Raw genomic sequence first — 22458 nt, forward strand, 5'->3', positions numbered from 1 at the left:
CCAAGCTTGTGGCATCATATTCAAAAAGACTTGAGGCTGTAATTGCTGCCAAAGGTGCATCAACAAAGTATTGAGCAAAGGCTGTGAATACTTATGTACATGTGATTTCTCAGGTTTTTTATTTTTAATAAATTTGCAAAAATCTCAAATAAACTTTTTTCACGTTGTCATTATGGGGTGTTGTGTGTAGAATTTTGAGGAAAAAAATGAATTTAATCCATTTTGGTATAAGGCTGCAACATAACAAAATGTGGAAAAAGTGAAGCGCTGTGAATACTTTCCGGATGCACTGTATATTTTTGTAGAAGAGCTTAAGAAGTACTTTACAAAAGGACATATTCTTTTGAAACATTCAAAAGAGTTGATACTGCAGATGAGCCTGAAAGTTCATTTCATGACCTTGAAAGATCTTTAATTAGTCTTGACTCAAGGTTTACTTACTAGCTTTTTTCTAGAGCTCTCAATTGCATATCAGTCGTCATCAGTAGATGAAGTTTGCTTCCTGAGCAAAACATGTGCAAAGCAACAATCCCTTGAAAGAATACACACATCTACAGTAAGGTTTGACAAAACAATGTTGACTAAAGGTCTACTTGCTAGGTTTTTAAAAAAAAAAAGAGCTTTCAACCACCTCTCATGATTTCCATCAGTGGATGGAATTGGTCATGTCCCCCTCCGGATGACTTATATTAACGCTGGTGACCTGTGACTTTCAAATCTCAGTTTGACCAACACTTTGGTTTCTGACCAGATACTTGCAAAAATAATGACATTCCCAAGCGCCTCAGTGAGATAATTAGCACGTGCTAGCATGCTAACAAGCTACACCAAGATGGTGAGCATGGTAAATATTATCCCTACATAACATCACTGTGTTAGCATTGAGTGAGCTACCAACATGATGGTAGCATGATAGTAGTAACCCCCCCCCCCCCACACACACGGACGGTACTTTGGGAGGGGCTGGTAAAATGACAGGAATCCAAACTGTTGAGAGCTTTGAAATTAGAAAATGAAAAGGAGTCAAGAGGGAACATTCCTCAGCAGTGCCCTGGTCACCTGATCTCTTATGAGGTCAAGGGTCAACTAATGAAACCTACCACCAGCCTCTCAGAGGTTTAAAAGAGAAACAGCTTTGCGGTTTACAGCGATGAAACGTAGCCTGACGATTGAACTGGGGACAATTTTAGCAACTCAGGTTGCGGTTGAGGTTAAAGGAAGATGCTGATTGAGTTCTTTCCGAAGACGAAGAAATGCTTTTTTTGTTTTTTTCACTCGATGCAAACGTTCTGCTCTGATGGCCCGAGAAAAGAGTCTGAACAACTTCTCGAAGGCGACCACTTGACTCAGTTCTTGCCCTTGTCGTGCAGCAAGTTCCATCTCCTGCAGGACCTGCGACGTTGTGCTGCGCTTGTGTGTTGTGCTGTCTCTCCGTCTGCAGCTGGGGCCCAACATGGATGACTGTGTGTGAAATGTGCAGGGTGCCCCCATGTTGGGAGATTTAGGCAGCAGACCCTCGCACCACCTCACCCCACCTAACGCCCTCCCCAGCAGGAGCAGCTAAGAGGCCAGCCAGAACAATGCCAAGGGAATGGCTTAATTCGCCAGGCCAGATTTACAGCCCCTCCCGCCCAGCACCTGCTCACATTGTTTCCCCGGATTTGGCTTGAAAACTTTCAAGAATTGGTGATAAAAACTGGACTGCGGGCAATCCATCCTATGCAGACACCCCCCTTGGTTAAAGATTTCTTTTCATGTTTGGGAAATCTCTCAGACTTAGATGAAGAAATCAACAGAGGAAACTCTGACATCATGAATACCCGTAATGCCAGGCGGGTCACTGGGTTTATGGCTGTGCTGTTGCCCATTGTCCAGAGAAGTGTTAAAGAAGTGTGAGTGCTAAGCGGCAGGGCTTATGTCTCTGCATAATATGTCTGTGGAACTTCAAATGCCACGAGTGTTTACGTTGCATGCAAGCTTACTCAATTGCACAACATTCTTTGCATCAGCCATTACAATAATAACTAACCAGCGAGGGTAAAGGCACTCCCCGTGTGTGCGTGTGTGTGTGTGTGTTGGTTTGCAGGAGGCACATTCCTGAGCTGGCCTGCGAGAAAGTGAGAGGCTCCGGAGAGGAGAGAGGGACTGCAAAACAGAATTCCCGGAAAAGGTTGAGGAGGGGATGACTGGAGAGCGGAGGCCCCTTTTGTCACCCGGGCCTTGTTGGTGCCTAAGGGGCCATATGGACGCCTGCCTCTGTGCACCCTCACATCAGCCCATTCTTCACCCTCCTCCACCCCCTCTACGTCCACGTGCTCGAGTCGTGGCCAGCTTTCTTCTGTTGAGGGGAATCGACTCTGTTCTCCGGCATCTTTTTCTTCTCTCTCACTATCTCCTGCCTGCTAATATTCAAGTACTTGTATTGCTGTTGATCATCTGTTCTCCCAGCCCTCTCTCTACTCTCTCTTCCCCTTTGAGGCTTCTCCGACACAGGGTGGCAATAGACAGCTGCCCCTATATTATGCAGCGACCCCCCCCCCCCTTCCCTCCCTCTGTCCCTCCATACTGGCTGTCAGTTGTGACTATAGGTTTGCTGGGCTGCTCTTGACCTGAGGTGGACCCAGCACTCTGAGGCGTCCTTATTTTATCCCCGTGAAGGAGCGAAACTAATGGAGTCCGGAGAGCTGGAGAGGTACTCGTTGCAACAAACTGCACCCTCAGAAATGCTGTGAACAATGCGATAGAGGTAAAATTTAGAAAAACCTTTCCCTTGTGGCAAAAGAATCTGATTGAAATGACTGAGGAAACCACACTTTTTTAGCCGCAGAGCTACTTGTCGGCGTGAACAGTACTTCACTGCTCTCTCGTTCCTGCTGACAAAGTTTCGAGGCCCCTCGTTCAAGTGCAGTCCCCTGCAATGTCTCACAAGGGATTGGCAACAATCGACAACGGCTAGCCGGCACTATATATGGCAATTGGCAGGTGATGCTGCTTCACATCTAGAGGCAACATGTAATCTCCACCTACTCCTGAGGGGAATATCTGTCTCTTTAGCTGCTAGATGCTCCTCAGTGTTCACCAGCTTGTTGTCTGTGAGGTGTTTGGTGCTGGGCAGGTAGTGAATAGTGGGTTTTTTTGGAGCCCGTGGCTCTCTGAATAAAACATTTCTTTATCAATAGCACACAAGATGGGCAAAATACAAAATGTATTTATTTACTAAAATGACTTCCTGCCAAGGTCAGATCCTCGAGGTATTCCAAACTGTATCCTCAGGGAGCGGTGGTGAAGAGGGCGCTAATGGATGGCATTACCCAGTAACTAGATCTCAGATGGCTGGATGAAAAAGAATCCATCGGTGACCCTGAAGCCCGAATGTTGATGGCCTAATCATTTTACAAAAATGCTCACTGTATAGAAGTAGTACATAGATCGCATTTCAATAAAAACAGTTAACGCATAAGTAGTTATGACAAATATTGTGCAAACTGCAACAACAACGAACCAAATCAATCAAATTTATAACAAAATAAATAAAAATGACGCGAAAACCTGTTTTGCAATTTGTCTGTGTGTGTGTGTGTGTGTGATATCAGGTATCTTGTGTGTCGGCAGCAGCTGGCCACAGGCCCAGGCGCTTCAGGATGCTTTCCTCCAGCGTCAGGTAATCACTGTATTCCTTCATGTTCACCTCTTCGCTCTCCTCCAGGGACTTGACTGGCCTGTCAGGCTCCTGAAGACGAAACCCAGAGAGGAATTTCAGTCATAAACAATATGTAGCAAATGATAGGGCCCTGTAAAACTGCTCCTTACCAAAGAGCTGACACTTTCCCCTCTTTGAAGCAGAAATGTTAAGGTGATATCGAGGTAAATTTTCTTTCTTCAATTTTCAAATATTGAACATCAATTTCAAGCAAAGCACTCATTTTAAGAAGACTACATCATCCAGAAGTCCTGACGTAGAAATCTTACACGTCTTCTTTGGAAGTTTCAAATTTGCTGCGTTAAAAAAATATTGTATTTTAATATTGCAAAAAGTTCCCTCGATCATCTCCTTTCACCAAAGGTTTATTGCATGATCATTTTCTGTGGTCACTTTTAATGTCATTCTAATCATGACCAGATGAGACAAATACAAACCCTGCGCACACACTCATTGTACACAGTCATTCACACTAACAGTGTAGAAAAGCAGTAATCACACAGTTTTGCTTGTATTAAAACCCCTGAGGCATCTTGTCCTTGTCATGTGACGACAAAGGCTGGAAGTCAACATAACAGCATATGTTGTTTATGGCTGATTGGAGGAGCAAGAAGAGAATATCCATAAACACATAAACAAACGTGAGATTACTGCAACAAAACTAAAACTCCCTCTGCCTTCAAAACTGCCATCCAGTCTCAGATTGAAACATTTAGCCACTAAAAGATTCAGCTTCTAAATATACTCTCCCTGGTGCCCAGGACCAAATGATGATGTGAATGAATTAAACATGAGGGAAGAGAATACGAGAGACGGAGGAGACAGAGAACGAGGGACGACCTACTCCAGTTTTTCCAGTGTCAACTTTAACTGGTGTGCACACTTTTAACTGGGCCAATAAAAAAACATTTGTAGGACTCACTGTATTCAGTGGACTGTCTGCCAACCCCAGTGAGGTTAGAGTGTAGCTGAGGACACGAGGTCTCGCTCAAAGCCAATTTAATATTGATGGTTGGGAGAGCAGTCCTCATGCACTTAGTCTGTCTCGAGTCTGCATGAGGATCCAAACCAACAACCGTCCATAAACAAACTTGCTTCTGTGCTCTAGGTCTACTGTCCACACAAAGCCTGCTCAGTCTTCCTGCCACTCACCGTCTTCTTCTTCAGTTCTTCGGCTTCCTTCTTCTGTTTAGCCCACAGTTCCTCCCTCCTCAGAAAATCCTTCAACCTGTCTTCCTCCAGCTCAAAGTATTCCTTCACACTCAAACTCTGCATGCAGATGAAAGATAAAGGCACCGGTTAGCAGTTCTAATGTATGATGTATACTGCTCAGGCAGCCATTACATAAACTCATGACTACTGACACAATAATCAGCTTTTTCTATCAGACAGAAGATTTAGAGTCCCAAAAGCTCGACTGAGCAGACTGCAGAACTATCTTCTATCTATCCTCAGTCTGTCAAACTGTTAATCAGAGTTTGGGTTCTAAGTAGGCCTCAGTGTTCCTGTGTAGACTGAGCACCAAATCTAAAAGTGAATGCTTATTACACTGCAGCCACGTATTTGTAATGTCTGATGGAATGTATGTCTATTTGTTTTGCTGTTTTGGTTAAATGTTGTGTTGTGTTATGTGTGTGTGAAACAGTGTACATCTTGGGATGCAAGATTTATTATTCTGACAGTAAAGGGAAGGTGAAGCGGTTGGGCTGTCTTACCTCATTCCTGGAGGGAGCGTAGAGTCTCTTTGGGATTTCAAAAACACGGACCATCCCGAGGTCATCGGTCACAGCCAGGAAGTGCTGCTTGGCTGTACGTACAAAATGAAATCCAGTAAATGAGATTCATGGCTCATTTTATGGCCACTGTTTATTTTATTTAATCATTTATTTTATTGTATTCATGTTTTAAAATCCCTGTTTCATATGTTATTGCTTTTATCTGTTTTATTGGTTTTATGATTATATTTTCATTTTTATTTCTGGAGTGCATTGGTCTCAACTTGTTTTACTGTTTAGTTGTACTGTCTGTAAAGCACTAACCTGTACAAAAGGTGCTATACAAATAAAGTTTGAGTGATAGATTGATATGTCTTGTGCGTTTGTAGCAGCGCACTCAAGTTTTCTGCCTAAGCTGGATCACAGGCTTATCTCTATTTATTGTCATGCGCGTAAACATGTTATCGAAATGTGATTTGGGTGTGAGGCACAAAACATAATAAAACAAGTAATGCTCTCTTAATGGAGCCAAACATATGCTTTAGTACTGTGTTGCGCGCCAAAGAGGCCAAGAACTCACAGGAGGCGGTCCAGGGTGTGATGCAGGTGATCTTGGCATTGGTGATTTGTGCGTGGACCTGTGCAGGCTCACTGCTCTTCTCCAGCAGGTTCCACACCTCAATGCTGCCATCCTCTTTCCCAATGAAGAAAACAGCTGGTCGGGACAGAGACCAGCATCCCACGGTGCACACCTGCTCAGAGCTTGGTGACTGGACGATGGGGCCATCCTGGATGTCAAATGGAGTCGATGGATTTAAAATACAATAAATCTGGTCTGTTATAAGTTAAATAGTATGCACTTTGTCTTGTTGTGTTCGCCATGATGGATGGGATGATTGATTATGTTAAAAGTCTAGGATAAGTTTGATCTTTTGTGTTTATCAATTTTTATCCTAACTCAATCAAGTACGTAGGTTATTTATTTATTTATCTTTATTTTTACTCTTATTTTACCTTTTATATTCTACATATTTGTTGTCAAAACAATAGCACCTTCAGACCAATTCCTTGTAATGTATGTTATTCTGATTCTGATTCTGATTCTGAGGTACGATTCTAATGTCTTTTGCTACTGCAGTTGAAGCGGCGGATGTTGTTACCATGACTCCCTCCTTCCAGATGGCGAAGCTCCAGCCTCCCGTTGTCAAGATAATGTCTTTGAAGAAGGGCGACCGCTGTACCGTGTTCACCACCCAGTGATGGATGCTGAAACAGTGGAGGGGCTTGGCACCTGGGAGAGAGGAGAGACAGTGCAATGCAAAAACAAGGAGCAATTAACCCTCTGTGCCAAACCAAAGAGTTGACCTACAGTGATAGTGCTTATTAAAATGATTTGAATCATTTGGATATATTTGTGATTATGAATTGTTTTAAATGTATTACTGCCAATGGCTTCTTCTGTCTCAAGGCTTTGAGATACTATTGTGGATAACATCAAACGGCTAAAACAAACTGCATCCTGGTCTGCTTTGGAGGATGGTCAACAGTCAAGATTACGCGACTTGCAGTTAATGGGCTTATGTTCCTTTAAACGCACTTTGGCAAGCCAGAATACTCACTGTGCAGCCGTCCAGAGTCGTCCTTTCCCAGTTTCCAGTCACTGTAAACAATCTCCCCATCCTGGCAGTCAAGTATACACATTATGGAACATGTTACAAGGAAACATGGAATAAACCCTGCACACATTTATATTGTGTCTTACTTCTGTTAACATCGCTGTCAAGAAAAACTGTTACAGATGTGCGAGCACATCTGCCAGCACATTCATTTCCCTGTGCTGTTTTAGATGACAAATTCCTCACTTGGAATATAATAAAATGTGAAATATTTATCTCAACTCAAAGACAATATTAAATGTTTGGCACAAAGAGTATTTGCAGTAAAATTAAAGTCTCAGTTTTGTAGATGAAAAACAATCATTTTGTGGGTTCTTCCCATATTCTCTGACTTTGTTCCATTATTAATATCTGTAAGCAGAAAAAACCTTTAAAGGCTCACAGTGAAGAATGATTTCTTCCGGGCAGTTTGGTCAGTTTTACTGTTTGATGTTGATATTATTGGTAGGAACTTTTTACCTCTGATCCAATATAGAGCTTGGTATTGACATCGTCCAGAGCTGTGAGTGTTTTAGCTGAGGGCACTCTGAGCTGGCCGTAGTCTGGGATGGCCTTTGAGCTACCATCAAGTTCATCAGCTTCCTCTGTCAGGGGACACAGCAAGGGAGAGTGCAGAGGGTGGGACAGAAAGATATGGTTAAAAGTTCAACCCATACTTTTTGTTTTAACATTCCATTTTCAGCCAGTCAAGACATTCAAGACAACATTAGGGACAAAAATGTTGGTAATAGACTGTAGAAAACTCTCTAGACAGCAATTACACAAAATCACAGAGCATTTCTTTTTTTTTTTGCAGTAGTTAACTGCAAAGAAAAAAAAACCCAAACGTGCATTTAAACCAAAGGAAAACACAACAATCACGGGAGAACAATTGGCAAGAATTTCAAATGACACTAGTGAGTTATTGGGAAAGAAAGACAATAAATGTTAAAACATCTTCTGTTCATTTAAAGTAAAGGAAATGAGAGAGATTGAACAGTGGCACTGATGCAGCCTGCTCTGTAATCTGACCATGAGCAAGGCGACAGAAGGACAAAAGAGAGGGAGGTGGGGAGGGGCACAGAGTGGGAAAGAAAAGGAGGTGGAGGTAGAGGTGGGAGTGAGGATTGTGGCGAGAAGGGGCGGGGGGGTGCAGTAAGGGAGAGGGGTGGGAGGGTTGAGATAGGCAGGACTGGTTGTGATGGAAGAAGCCTTTTCCATCACAAAAGCCCAACTGTCTGTCAGGGACAGTACAGGACTATCCGTTCACACCCCCTTATCAGCGGGCCGCTCCCAATCAAGTCTCAGCCTCGCTCTGTTAGATTAGCTCTTGAAGGTCAGATCAGATTACCCAATCACACGTCTTCTAAATCCACTTTCCCCCAGTTAAGATGTGTGTAACGATACGAGACAGTCGATACAGAACAGCTACAGATGGAGACAGTGTTTCACTTTTACCACACCGCACTGCTGCTCAACTGTTGCTTAATCCCCACGAGGGGTTGCTCGCAAAAAAAGTGGAAAATCATGTGGGGCAGAGTGGGGCTTTTCTGCACCGGCTACTTCTGTACATGCAAGTGAGTCCAGCATCAGAAATGGCAATAGGGTTTAAGCCTTAGGAAAATCATATTTGCAGGTTTAACTGCTGCCAAGAAGACCATAATACACTCCCCTGAGCCTCCATCGATAAAAGGAATCATTTTTTGCTCTCATAGAAAGATCATTAGCTGTAAAGCGTGGGCATCACTGTAAAGGCTTGGGATATATTGTTTCCCTTTCGAACCCACATCTACTTGCACAGACATATTGTGTCACACACATTATCTATTGTCTGTTAAATGCTGTTTGTATGTGCAAGAATCCTTGTCTTATGGTACCTCGTGTACTCTGATTTTCATGCCACAGATTCAATAGTTGATCACAAAAGAGAAATGGCCACAGGCACGGAACAAGACGCTATATATAGAGCTCAGAGGCAGACAGCGTAGACTCAATCAATATCAGTCAAACATCTTAAGTAGCGCTGCAGTATTAATCACACAGGGATTCATTAAAACCTTAATAACAGACTGCCTGAGGGCTGCTGAAAAAAAAAAAGCAGCAGATTTATTGCCTCAGTTAGAAAACATATTAATTCTATAACCGCCAGCCACCAAAGCTGTGTTTACAGAGGCAGACCTTCAGCCAGACAAAGACAGGTCTCTTCTTGACCAGCCAGGACACACACGATCATCTTCTGGCCCTCGAGGAGCCTGAGCAGCATATTGCAAAGAGCTGACAGTCAGCAAGGCTAATGCTCCGCAACTATGAGGGCCTTGTTTTGGAAGTATCGCTTAATAAGGCGCTATGAAACCAGAGGAGAGAAGAGGGAGACAGGCAGAGAACGAGAGTACCTGCTCCACTGATCACTGTGCTCAACCACCCAAAGCAGAATTAAAGAATCCAAGATCCCCCAAAAATAGACTCGCAGTCATGCACACACTTTCGGGCACTATCAAGGCATGTGATTGTTACGTTTGAAATGTTCATTATTTGATCTCCTCGCTTGTTGTCAACACATTCAGATTCAGAATCCAGAAATGTTATGAGTTGTTCGCCGTCACAAAATATAGCTTTCCTCTCACCGGGGATGTTTTCAGGAGTAAAACGAAAACTGGGACTACTCATGCAATGCATGCAAAACCAGGCGACACCTCTGCGACATTCACCACACGGCCGTCTCTTTCGGATCTGCTGCTTTCTAAAAGTGATCGTGGGAGTGAGTAGTAATGAGGTGCTTTGCATCCAACAATAAAACCAGACAGTATATGTTATACAAATGATTGTAATTGAGTAATGCTCATCTGTGTGACTGATTGTAGGAAAAGGGAGAGAGGGTGACACAAGCCTGAAGGGCAAAATCCTGAAGGGCAAAATCCCCTCACCTGTGGTCCGACCTGTATTAGTACCATTACAGGTGTAGTGTTCCAGGCTGAACTTCAAAGGAGCGTATTCTCCACCGCTATCGATCTTTGGCAGGGAAACCTGACACATGACAGAGAAGAGGACAACTTTTGACACTGACAGAGACAAAATCATTCAAGTATGCACAAGCAACTGCACTGAAAGGCATTAAATGAGCCCCATTTGAATATGTAGAAATACATCCATAAACGTGCACATACACGTACATTTAAGTTGTAAATAATGGTACATTCACATTGTGGTTTAACTTAGTACTGTGGGAAATCAGCCAAATACTTTCTGGAATGTCAAAATGTCAAGAAGGGAAGTGGAATACATCCAAATACCATACCATTTCTCCTCTAAAAATGTGTGCAGTTGAAAGCTTTAGCTTTACTTGAGCCTTTATATTAAACGCAGGTGCATTCATATATATATCTATATATCTATATAGATATATAGATATATATCTACATAAATCAATTTTGTTAGATGTTTAAACATCAAAATGAAATTTGTCAGTGGAAGGCAGCAGTTGTTTTCACAAAGCTCTATCTGAAGGCCAAATCAGCGGCATTCTCAGCAAGTATTGGTGGACGTTTTTCTACTGAACACAATTCAGCCATTCAGTTTGCTGTACAGTGTCACAATGTGTATGTAGCTTAATTTTCACATTATATCTGATGTATTGCACCCCTGAACCCTGCAGTACCCTGAATAGAGGTTTCCACGTCCGGTCCAGGTGTTTGAAAGTGTCGGGGACAATGTAGGGTGTCAACTGGGTCTTCTGATCCACATTCTGCTTCCTGTCTGACGCTGACTGACTCAACAGTTTTGATGCTCGCACATCCCAGAACATTATAGCGCTTTAGAGGGAGACACAGTGGAATGAAAAATAAACATCAACCTGAAAATGAACAAGAAAGTATTGACTTATACAGACTCTTTTGGGGGCCTGTGGGCTTTGTCATTCTCTAATTAATGGTACAAAAAGCAGCAATCTGGTGACTGCCGGTAACTGCAGAGAGTCAGCAGTATTTAGGCATCCCTCTGTCATCTGCAACACCTTCATCACCAACCTATGGACATTACCCAGACTTACCTATGTATAACAAGCAGCCTTTATTTATGCCAAAGCTACAAGCATCTGCCAGAGGCTGATACTTCATAACATGACTGCAGACTGTAGTCACAAGTATACTCCACTCCCAAAACAAATAAAGACAAACTGCTCTCATTAGCAATGACAACATCTGATACATTAGCTGAAAGGTTACAAAACTCACCACAATTACTTTTTTTCCACAATTCAATCACAGAAACAACTCTGCCACGTCGTGCTACATACACTCACACATACCAGGCTTTCAGAATATGTGACAAGAATTCACTTGTCACACATCATGTTTGTGTGTGAGCTATGCAAATAATGATAGCTAGTAAACCAGAGACAAACACTGGTTCAAGTGGGACCTGTAATTTGGCTACAAAAGACAATACCCTCATTGACTGCACAGGCCTGAAATATCTAACCGGTTCAGCGCAGTATGTTCAGCAGTGACAAAGCCGGACTAGTATTGTCTTTGGTCCATGGAGAACCTGTGTAGCTAAGAGAGACAGATGTTCTGTACCCGGCAGTAGCTGCCAGCCATACTTTTTTGAATCAGTGGAGAGGCAGACATACAGGTAAATGACGAACATGGCCAAAGACTTGCACTGACCCGCCCCCAACACAAACACAAGTTATACGTTATATTAACGTACACCGCCCCTGTCCCCCCTGCGTTACATTAACGCACCCACCCCCTACTGGACACTTTATTTGGTCACTGCACTGTTTGTTATTCATCTTATTTTTTTACCTTTATATTTTTACATGTTTGTTGTCAACACCATCAGACCACGGCAAATTCCTTGTAATGTATGTTACTTGGCAATAAACAGTTTCTGATTCTGATTCTGAAACAAACAGGCACACTTGTCAAAATCATATATCACTTGGTCGTAATGGCTACATGCTGATAGCATTTCATAAATGCAGCGCTTACATTGAACATTTTTCTACCTACCAGTCAGGGGAGCAGGTGACAACCTGGACAGCAATGTTACACTTGTTCTCCACTGGTAAGCCCGTCCTGGTCACCTAATCAGAGAGAGAGAGTTACAAAATAGACAAATGTCAGGCTTAGTGTTGTAAAGCACTGACAGAAGTGAACAAGGTTCCTGAAGATATATGGGAGGTTAATGTAGTCCCGGGGGCACTTTGATGATTGCCTTACTTATCCAGATGAGTGTCAGTGGTTGTCATGATTTATTACAGTTGGCTATACAGACACGAGGGATAGGCACCGATGGGAAACCATTGTTTCATGAAGAAGAAGACTTTGGAAACACTAAGCAACAAGCTTAGATTCTGTGGAATGTGATAGTGTATTGAATCTGTGTGAGACCACACAGCTGTATGGCTGCTAACACTTGCGTTCACAGTTATTATTATGCTGGTTTGTGCTGAGTTACAGCCTAAACACCATAGTGCCACCGCAGGAAATATCACTACAGGTCAATACGTTTTTAGATTTACTGTACAGCACATTTTTCTTTTATGCTGGGCCACTATTACGGGACAAAAACTGGAAGGCAGACATTATTATCTTAGGAACAGGAAACTCTGTCAACCCCCCCCCCCCCCCCCCCCCCCCATCTTGATCTGGATCTTTTGCAGCAGTGGCGCTGTGGAGTTAATGTTGTGAAGTTAGCTATGACCAACTGTGCTTTTACATTATTTTTATTCTCTCCAGCAGTGTCATCCTTCCATACCTTCCTATCATCATACTCTCAATATGTTGCATGCTAACCTTCATAGCCTTTTCTCTGCCCTGACTTAGTCAGATGTAACTCTGTCAATATTCCAAAATTAGATATAGAGAGCATTAGAGCAATAAGAAACCTGGCCCTTTAAGTGTTTCATGTTTTGTTATCAATTAGAGACTTAGGTGTGAAGGATTCAAATGTACTCTAGTTGCCTCCGGTATGTTGGAGACTCTGCAACAGTGTTTACATTTGATATGATAAAAGAACATTAAAGAATGTTTTGCTGAAAGCACTTTTTACTAATCAAGATAGGCCAAATAAAATACTGATTAACCTTGTGGAATGTTCCAGCACCTACCCAATGCACTGTCAACAAATAACTCTCTACGTGATCAGTGCTCTGCCTATCTAATGTCAGATTTGCAGTTGTTGCTCCCTCCAACCCCTCTGCCCTTCAGCTTTGTGTACCTCAAATGTTGGTGGCAGCCACTGGACATCAGTAATTGGTGCTTTGTGGCTGCTCTCTAAGGCAGACACTGCACAGTAACGCACGACTGGAGTCTTGTTCTTTTTTTTGTCTTCAAGGTCCTGGAGGGAGGTCAGACACAGAAGGTATGGCATGTACAGTGAGCTCTGACAATTCAGTCTTTATACAGTGGTGTCTAATCTTTATACATCCAACCTAAAATGGTCCAGCAGGATATTCAAATATAGTATGCTTAACATCTTATGTATATTGCAACACAAAACTCCAAAGACTGTGCCTTCGATCCTGAAACAGAATGACAGAGGATTTTTTCAGTATCACTGTATCATACAGCACACTTATTGCTATACAAGATAACATACCTGGCAACGAGGTATAATAACAGCTCAACATGTACCAAACTTCTGCAGTGCTGATTATTGCACCAGTTTGCATGACACACATGCATCTTATCTTTATCTTTTCTGTCTATTAAAAGTAGATCACTGGTTTAAAACAGCTACTCATACGCTGGGTGCACATACTGGTTTGATTGTGCGGTGCAGTTGGATTTAAGTGGTGTGAACAGAACACAAATCTATACAGGAGGATTTGAATTCTTCCTTTATCTGATAAGCTAGCAACAGGTGCTGGTGTTGTGCAGCTTTCACATGGACATAAAGCCTTTTAGCAGATACAACCGCCACTGTTTACACTGCAAACACAACACAGAGATCTGATTTGCCTGTGTGTTACCTTCTATGCGGACAAACTATGGTGGAAGATGGAAGGCCTGTGTAACAGCTGGAGTATGCGAGCTGATGCTGTTGACTCGGGGGAATGAAGAGCAAACAAGGATGGAGAGAATAGAGGGAGGTGGGGACGGTGGGGGAGACAGGGATGGAGACAGCTGTTCCACTGTAGAGGCAATAAAAACACACAAAGCAAATGGAGACTGCATGATGGGGGCATATGTGTCTCTTTCAGTACGGCAGCCGAGTGGAAGTGGAGGTCAGGCTTCAAGGGACAGAACTGGTTTAGTATTTGGTGTCTGGATGTCTCAACAGGGTGGGTTTAAATCTGAGCCCTGTTTTTTTGTCATGTATCATTAGCTCTCTCTTCCCCTACCTCTCCTTTATTACTTAATACCATGTAAACAGGGCCGACATGCCATGAAAATATTAGTCTACTGTGATGTTAAGCCAAAAGAAAAACCCTCTTTGAAGTTTCAGCCTTCAGTCAAGAGTTAGTAAGACAAATTCAGTCTGACTGGGGCGTTTGTGTGAGGCCTAATTGGCTGCTTTCGTTTAGCAGTGGGGTCATGTAATGATATAAACTTGCTTTGAGATTTGCTCCTGGCATTAGTACGTTTGTGGAACTAGTTTTGACAGCTGTGGCTGGCTTGAAAAGGACCATTAGGCCACTGCATTCCCATCTAATGAAAGGGTGAGGATGAGGAGAGAACTCAGTAGTCAACGTATCATCATCTCACTCTGTCATACAGCACCACCGAAGAGTAATGCCTGTCTTTTACAGCAAATATGCTGCATGCTTTGATAAACCGAGGACACATACTTGAATAAACCAAGCTGACATCATCACTAGGATTACGGTAACTGACACCACATGTAATACACCAACACAGATACAGAACACCATGTATTATTGTATCAACATTGTGCGGGTACTTACGAATGTGTCAGTGTTGACAGAGACCTTTTTACCACCAGGCTGCGTAGCCTGTAAGTGCGTGACGTGAGCAGAAATGTCCCACAGCACAACCTGAGACGGCAGCGACACAAAATCAGTTACTGGAGATCAACAGGGAAACAATACATATGGACTGTACAGGATATGACTAACAAGGTCTATTTGATAAATCACATTTATCTGTCATCGTTTTCCCTTATAATAGGGAAAGTGGTGAGGTACAAAAAGTACTATGAGGCAGAAAAGGCAGCAGATGAAGCAAAGCAGAGATGCAGAGCAGAGTCAGCACCTGGCCATTTATGCAGCCGCCAACGATAATATTTGGATCAGAGGGGCAGAACTCGAAGGCAAAAATGTCATCTGGGCACTCCAGCAGCAACTGCAAACAACACAGAAAACCCACATTCACGGGGCAGAAATATTACATTTCAAAGTAGACATTTCCACGTATTGGGTGCTTGCCATCCTGAGTATTTATTTATTCTAGTTTCTCCATAAAAAGTTCAGCTTTTAATCCACAAAACCAAATGCACACAGTAGATTCCATTTCATCAGGCATAAGGGGTAAAAAAAAAAAAAGACTCAGGAGGGGCAGGATGGTATTACAGAGAAGTCATTTTTTTGCATCACGTTTAAATCTGCTGGGGTTTAAAATTAGCAGTGAGACTGAACTACAGCACTTTCCTCCCCACACCACATAAACATATTTATTTCCACTATATAATGCATCTGGTTTCCCCTCTCCTTTCCAGCAGACAGTGAAACCAAAGCATGACATGTGCACCAGTGAAGGCATACGTCACCCAGAACTCATATTACTTTTGAGTGATTTAGCAGCTCAGTTTTATTGATTGAGAGCCTGGGTTAAATCAATAAAGCCTATCAGATTCTGCCAAAGCCCATGACTGTCTTGAACGACAGCACAAAGTGAATCCTTCCAGCCATTTCTTATCAGAGATATGAGGTGAGAGGGGAGAGAACTTTGATTGTAAACTGTCGATGGGAGAGAGAAATATGGTCTCTTCAACCTCTTTTCCAACTTCTACCCTCTCCAGTTTCACTCAGGGGGTCCCTCTCATATACTTTCCATACCTGGGGATTGGAGGGGTCGGAGAAGCTATAGAAGAGAATGAGAGAGGGTCTGACGATGAGCGTTGTGAACTCGTGCAACCGCTCCTCCTTTTTATCTGTCAGAGCCACAGCTATCACACCTAGTCAAAAACATATCATACAGTGTATCAACTACACAGCAGCAGGAAATCAGATGTTCAACGTGTTTACAGAGACTTTTTAACTTCACTAATTGAGAAATCGGTGGCTCAATTTACCATATATTCACGCTGATCACGTGTTTTGACACTGATGTTATTATTCTGGATTTCACTGGAAGCCTACTCTATGGGTGATGACAGCTGGGAAACATTACAAAGCAGCACTGAAGAACAATAATGCTGTTAGATGAGGATTTGAAATTCTGATACTTGACAGTGAGACTACAGGGAGAATGAATGACATTTATTTTGTTTATTATGCCAGCATTGTCCATCAAAACTATCCTTGTCAACACTTTCCAAGCAAATGCTATTATAGACAAAAGCCGCACCCTCCCCAAGTCACACAAGGTATCAGTATTGGGCTAATTTGCTTTGACTTTGAAAAGGTCTTAAAAAAACACACTAACTAATCATCTGATCCGCATAATACATTTTTTCACTCATAGCTGACATCATGGAGTTGGATGATGACCTGAAAGTATTGAGGGATTAGTGTTCTGAAGCATTTTGTTCAATATTATTCTATATTATACAATAATATTATTGTACTACAAATGTATAAGAACATTTCCACTGTTCAAATCTGCCACACACGTGTTGCCTGACTGTAATTCTGCACTTTACCGTAGATGGTAGGATGCCAATTGACGCTGCTGATTTTCTTGTCCTTGGTGTACTTCTGGTCTGCGAAGGCCTGATAAAGCATCAAACCTTCGGAAACCTTCCTAGACCAGTCACCGTCTTCGGCTGCTGTCCCCAGTGCCTTCCAGTCATCAACGAACACATTCATGATCTCTTCCTGCTGTAGGGCATGTAAAGCCCTGCAAAGAAATACAACCTTTAAAGGGAAAACTTCTTAACATTTATAAAAGTGTGCACCATTTTTTGTTTTCCTCCATCGTATCACTCCACAGCTGCAGTACAAAGTTTTATAATACAGATGTTCTCTTATCGCTTACTTGAATACAAAGGAAGGTTGGGGTTGTGGGAAAGTGCAAGATTAAAATGCACTGTTGAAACTTTTGCTTAAACCCCAAAGTCTGAACTGTGAAGGCAACTATAACAACACAAAATCTATTACACTGGGAAGGTGAAAGAGTCCATCAGTGTCCTACATACGTATACCTTTTGAATATTCTGATGCTCCTACAGTGGTTTAAGTACCCAGAGGCTGATACAGTAATGTATGAGATTGGGTTGACCACCTTTACAATATATACTCTCCCAGGAAGCAGAACATGGATCACTGGAATATTTCATTTTACCTGGGGGTCACTGAGATACAAAAATTCTTCAGACTCTCAGACTGGAGGATGTTCTCTTTTTCTTCATCAGTTAACTCTCTTGGCATGTACTGAGTACAGGCATTCCTCTGAAACTTCCTGTTAAATGAGCAGAACATAATTATGCAATACATTTGTGGTGCTTGGGTGACTATAAAACAATAAAGAGAGAAAAATGGTAAATGCTGAATGCTATTTCATGAATATGTCCATAATGTATGGCTATATAACCTGCACCACCTAAGCATAGTTAGCATGAATTGCAGAAAAACACTTTTCTCTCAAAGCGATTTAATATTGCTTCATCTTTCATTATTACACCAGACTGGCAGGTGTTGGCAGAACCTGTACGTGCTTTCTCTCCCCTGAAGAACAATTCGATTTTATGTGTAGTGATTTGCTGGTGTACCACTGTGTCTGAGCACTGCTGCTCTGCAGTCTGGGAACAGCCTGTATCCCGCAGTCCCTCTGCATCTGCTTGATGCTGAATCTGCTGTCTTGATAGGAAGCACACTCCAGGTAGCCATCCTTTGCATCTGCAGCGTTGCGGTCGGAAAAACAGACTGGTGCTCCAAACTTCCTCCGCCCTCTGGAGAACTTGAAGCACACCTGATGACAAAAAGGCGAATAGAGAGGTGCAATGGAAGGACAAGGGTGAGTGATATCAGATTTAATATGCATATTTAATGCGTTTTCTTATACACTGCAGTACCTTTTCACTGGTCTCCTTCGTAGATTCTTTGTCTATTTCCTGCTCACTGCCAAGAGATATCCATTGCTTTGGCTCTGAGGTTTTATTGACTTCATTCTCAAACACTTCTGGTGTCTCAGGCTTTGGGGGCTGCAGAGCACAGAACGAATTACGAGAATATACAGTATAAACAACAGTAAACCCACTGAAGTGGAAAATGAGCTAGTGAGATTCGTTTGATAAACTTGAAATCTTCCTACATTGTAACACTTGCCACAATATGTTTGAGCTACAGCAAGATAGTGAAGTAGCTTTAGAAGTCTCATTTTAATCAGTCATTGGAAATATGCCAGCTAGCGAAGCCAAATGGGCCCTCCAAATGTATAACCTCTGATACCAGCCATTACTGTTGATAAAACAGTGTACATACCTCCAGTATAAAAGGAAAGTAAACCATATAAAACACTCCTGCCTACATAACTGTTTACCAGAATAAAAGTGAAACAAAATTGTGGCCCATGCTAAAAGGTATTTATCAACCTATTGCACAACCTTTCAAACACAGGGTATTAGTAAGAACAAAAGCAATTTATGAAACAGTGAACCTCGTTACCATAACCAAAACTACTGTCTGCTTACGTTGAGAATTCTGTCCTTAGCTTCAGGTGTCAGAACCAGGTAGAAGCTCTGACCATAGCTGAAGTCCCTGTCAAAAACCAGCAAGATCTCATCCTCGGGGTAGTCCTGTCAGATAAAGGAAATTGGGATTCACAACATTCAGCTATTTTCATGACAACTTTTCTTCAGACGTAATTAACGTGGTGTATTTGAATTGATTCCGACAACCAGAAGGAAACTTATTACAGCAGTAATTTGGTTGAGAGAGTGGACAGCAGAGTGAGATGTGGATTTCAGACATGAAGACTGAGGTGGTGGGGGTTTAGAGACACAGAAAAAGACAGACAACCACACACACACACACACACACGACCAAAAAACAGATGAGTCTGTATGGGTCCCTTAGGACGCTCTCTGGTCTTATTAGAGTAATGTATTGTAGTAGAAAGGGCATGAAAGCATAAAGTAAGAGTGGTGGTTACCATGTATTTAATCTAGACAGAGGGGAAGTGAGGTTAAACTGGTTACTGGTTTGTTCCCACAGCCCCTTAACTTGGGGTCTGTGTATCATCATGGTGTCTTGGGGGTATTGTATGAGTGATCTCTATGACAATGGATCAGCCTCACCAGCACGATCTGCTTCACAGGGCTGAAATCGGACACTGCGGCTCTTGTCTTCATGTCCTGTATGATGTGGTCTTTTTTCAGCAGCTTGTAAGGGTTCTCCCCTGTGACGTCCTCATCAGCGCAGCAGCCAAAGAGCTCCTGGGTGGCTGATGTCAGGACCATGGGGAAGATATCATCAGGATGACCTTGGAGAGAGAGAGTTCACGATCAATATAGACAAGAAAGATGGTTGACAGAGAAAATGATATACATCTAATACGAAATCACAAACTGCTTTTGGATTTGATTAGTATTTGGGCAAAGCACTTTTCAAGATGTTTCTGAATACAAAATCATTGAATGAAAGTAATTCTACCATGAGAATAACATTGTAATGTTGTAACAGATAATCCAACAGCAAGGAGCCTATGTGTTCTGTCTCTCCCGCAGACTGTACAAAGCAAATCCCAAATCGCCTGTGCAGCTAAAAAAATATCTTGGAATGGAATGTACAAATATCATGTGAAAATATTTATTTCTGATTATGTCCTGCATATAAAATCTGTGTTTTTCCATCACGGAGCGAGACAAGACGGACAGACATAAGGGACTGCACTACAGAAAGCAGAAATGGTTGTAGAAATAGATTAAACAGCGCTGAAAACAGAGACGCAAGCAGTAGGACTGTAGAGATACCACAACTAAGAGCCTAAACCTCACTTGTCAAGTCATATTCACACAATGGACAGGTGACAGACAAGTCACCATTGCCTACGGACTTTGACACAGATTCTTGGCCCTACTTTTGTGATCAAACGCACAACAACGCCTCTGATCCTTCACCTGCCCCTCCCTGCAGGATGGACCACCCTACAATATCACAGGATGAAATGCAATCCTTGTGAATGGCGCTTGCTGCTGTATTTTCTACTATACCGGCATGTGAGAGGCAGATCAATAATGCAGAAATTCAAGACATAAACTGCTCCGTTACAGTCATCGAGTCATGACTGTTACTATATAAAACCGCAGTACTGCACCATCACCACAACAAAGTTTGTCTTATTAAACAATCCATGCAGACTCCTCCATGTCGACTGTAAGGCCAGGCTCAGTCCAGGCCCACTACAGTAAACAGAGCTCTGCATAATGATAGTTTTCATCCTGCTTGCGGTCTCTCTCTTCAAAGTCTCTCCACAAGGTTGCTGAGGGGACCCGGGGAATGCTAAAGTACAGCTTAAGTAACCACTTCCCAGCTGGGTGTGTCAACCTTTCCCACTCACACCACTTAGGCCTCATGCCAAATCATTGTAGTGGAAACTCACACCCCTCATTTCACAGAGTTATGTGTCAAGTATGGCATTTGTATTCATGGGAAATATTTGCTTGAGAGACAAAGAGAGTGTGATGTGCAATGTTCCATAACCCTAAAGAATGCAATTAAACTGCACTTGTAGGCTGCGCTGAGGAGATATTTTAAATTTGTCGGGCCTCTTTCCTCTTGCTTAATCCACTCAAGGCTAGCATTGCAACTGCATACTGTAAGATATTCATACTATACCACAGTACATTGTAATAATGGCTGTTTGTTTTAATCTCTGTTGATACCAGTGAAGAATGTAAGCCTGAACAATAGGCCTTTATCAGCTGATAAGATTACCTATCACTTATATCATTGATATCCTTGAGGAACCTGTCCAGGATTTTAATATTAATAATATTTGTGGGCAACCATATAGTCATTGTCACACGATGGGGACTAACAAAAAGTTAAGCATTACTTTTTGGGATAAGACTTAGTTTTTAGGTTTTAGGTTAGGTTTAGGGCCAGGCTAAGTTCAAGGTTAGGGTAAATATATTTAGGATATGTTCATTTAGGACAGCTAATAAACGTGCACTTATACTGATGCGTGTATAAGCTGAAAATGGGTGAAACTAATGAGTACATTTACAAAACAGAGCCAATCTGAATCTGAGGGCTCTTAACACCATTACTTTAAACGCCAGCAAGAGCCGATGACCTCATCTACAGTAAGATACACTGCTCGTGGCCGAAAGCATGGTTTCAGAGCTAGTATGTTGACAGTAAAACAGATCCTGACAATGGGGATTGAGCCAGCTGAGTAGAGAGCATGTCCAAAGGCCATGCAACAGTACACTCAAGATCACATCAGAGGAATGCATGTCGTTTCTCCGACTCCTCAAAGACACGTCTGACTATTAGTTTCAGCCATGCTTGTTACATCTCCCTTGTCAAAGTAAGACAGTTCTTGGGATTTAGGATAAATGCTATATGGCTTTCATTAAAAGGATCCTGTCCTATCAAATAAATTAACTTATCTAATCTAATGAACTTATGAATCAAAAACACATGGACAGTTTACTCACCACTTTTAATTAAATTGTCTCCCTATTTACGCTGAGCTCAAAGTAAGTACTTTTTTAATGGTCTATTCTACACCATAGTTTAGGATGGGTACATAAATAAGTAAAAAAATAAGTGAATAATTTTCTCTTACCAGGCTTTTCCACATGTGCAGGTGACCAAGTCTTTTTGCCTAAAAAGGGAAGTGACAGTCACCATTTTATTTACTGCATGTCTCCGTTTGATCTTCCTTAGACAAACATACACGCACTTACACACATTTACACTATACTAGTATCCAGACACTCACCTTTACCTTTCCCCTTACTGCCTGCGCTGCTTGTTGCACTTTTTGGCCTCTTAGGTGGCATCTCAGCTCTTAGGATAGCTTCACTAATGAGAGGGAGACAGTTTATGTACAAATTCAACAACATAAGTTAGGTTTCTCCTAGCAAAACACCAACCTACATATTATCATTTCATTGACCACCCTGTTTAATTCGTACAGAGGCTACACACAGTGGCAGAGCGGTGTCTGGCAATAGTGCTCGAATAAAATCATTGTGAATGCAGATGGCGACATCTTGTGGAGGATAAGAGAAATGTCCTGTTGTTTTCGCA

At 42.2% G+C, this 22458-nt stretch overlaps 1 protein-coding gene across 1 annotated transcript; it reads right to left on the bottom strand.

Moving 5' to 3' along the window:
* Window positions 1–3589: 3589 nt before the first annotated feature.
* dnai3 (dynein axonemal intermediate chain 3) lies at window positions 3590–22208 on the bottom strand. The gene is made up of 22 exons (XM_070909474.1): window positions 22154–22208; window positions 21992–22030; window positions 19494–19678; window positions 18888–18992; window positions 18270–18398; window positions 17967–18166; window positions 17540–17656; window positions 16899–17095; window positions 16093–16211; window positions 15290–15379; window positions 14983–15072; window positions 13293–13412; window positions 12083–12156; window positions 10726–10879; window positions 9995–10094; window positions 7551–7675; window positions 7035–7095; window positions 6576–6706; window positions 5996–6203; window positions 5416–5507; window positions 4853–4969; window positions 3590–3730 (listed from the first exon to the last, which is right to left on the bottom strand). Exons 1-22 carry the CDS (start codon window positions 22206–22208, stop codon window positions 3590–3592), a joined length of 2649 nt encoding a protein of 882 aa, XP_070765575.1.
* Between the last annotated feature and the right edge of the window lie 250 nt (window positions 22209–22458).

Source organism: Enoplosus armatus, chromosome 7 (genome assembly GCF_043641665.1).
Source record: "Enoplosus armatus isolate fEnoArm2 chromosome 7, fEnoArm2.hap1, whole genome shotgun sequence".
NCBI lineage: Eukaryota > Metazoa > Chordata > Actinopteri > Centrarchiformes > Enoplosidae > Enoplosus > Enoplosus armatus.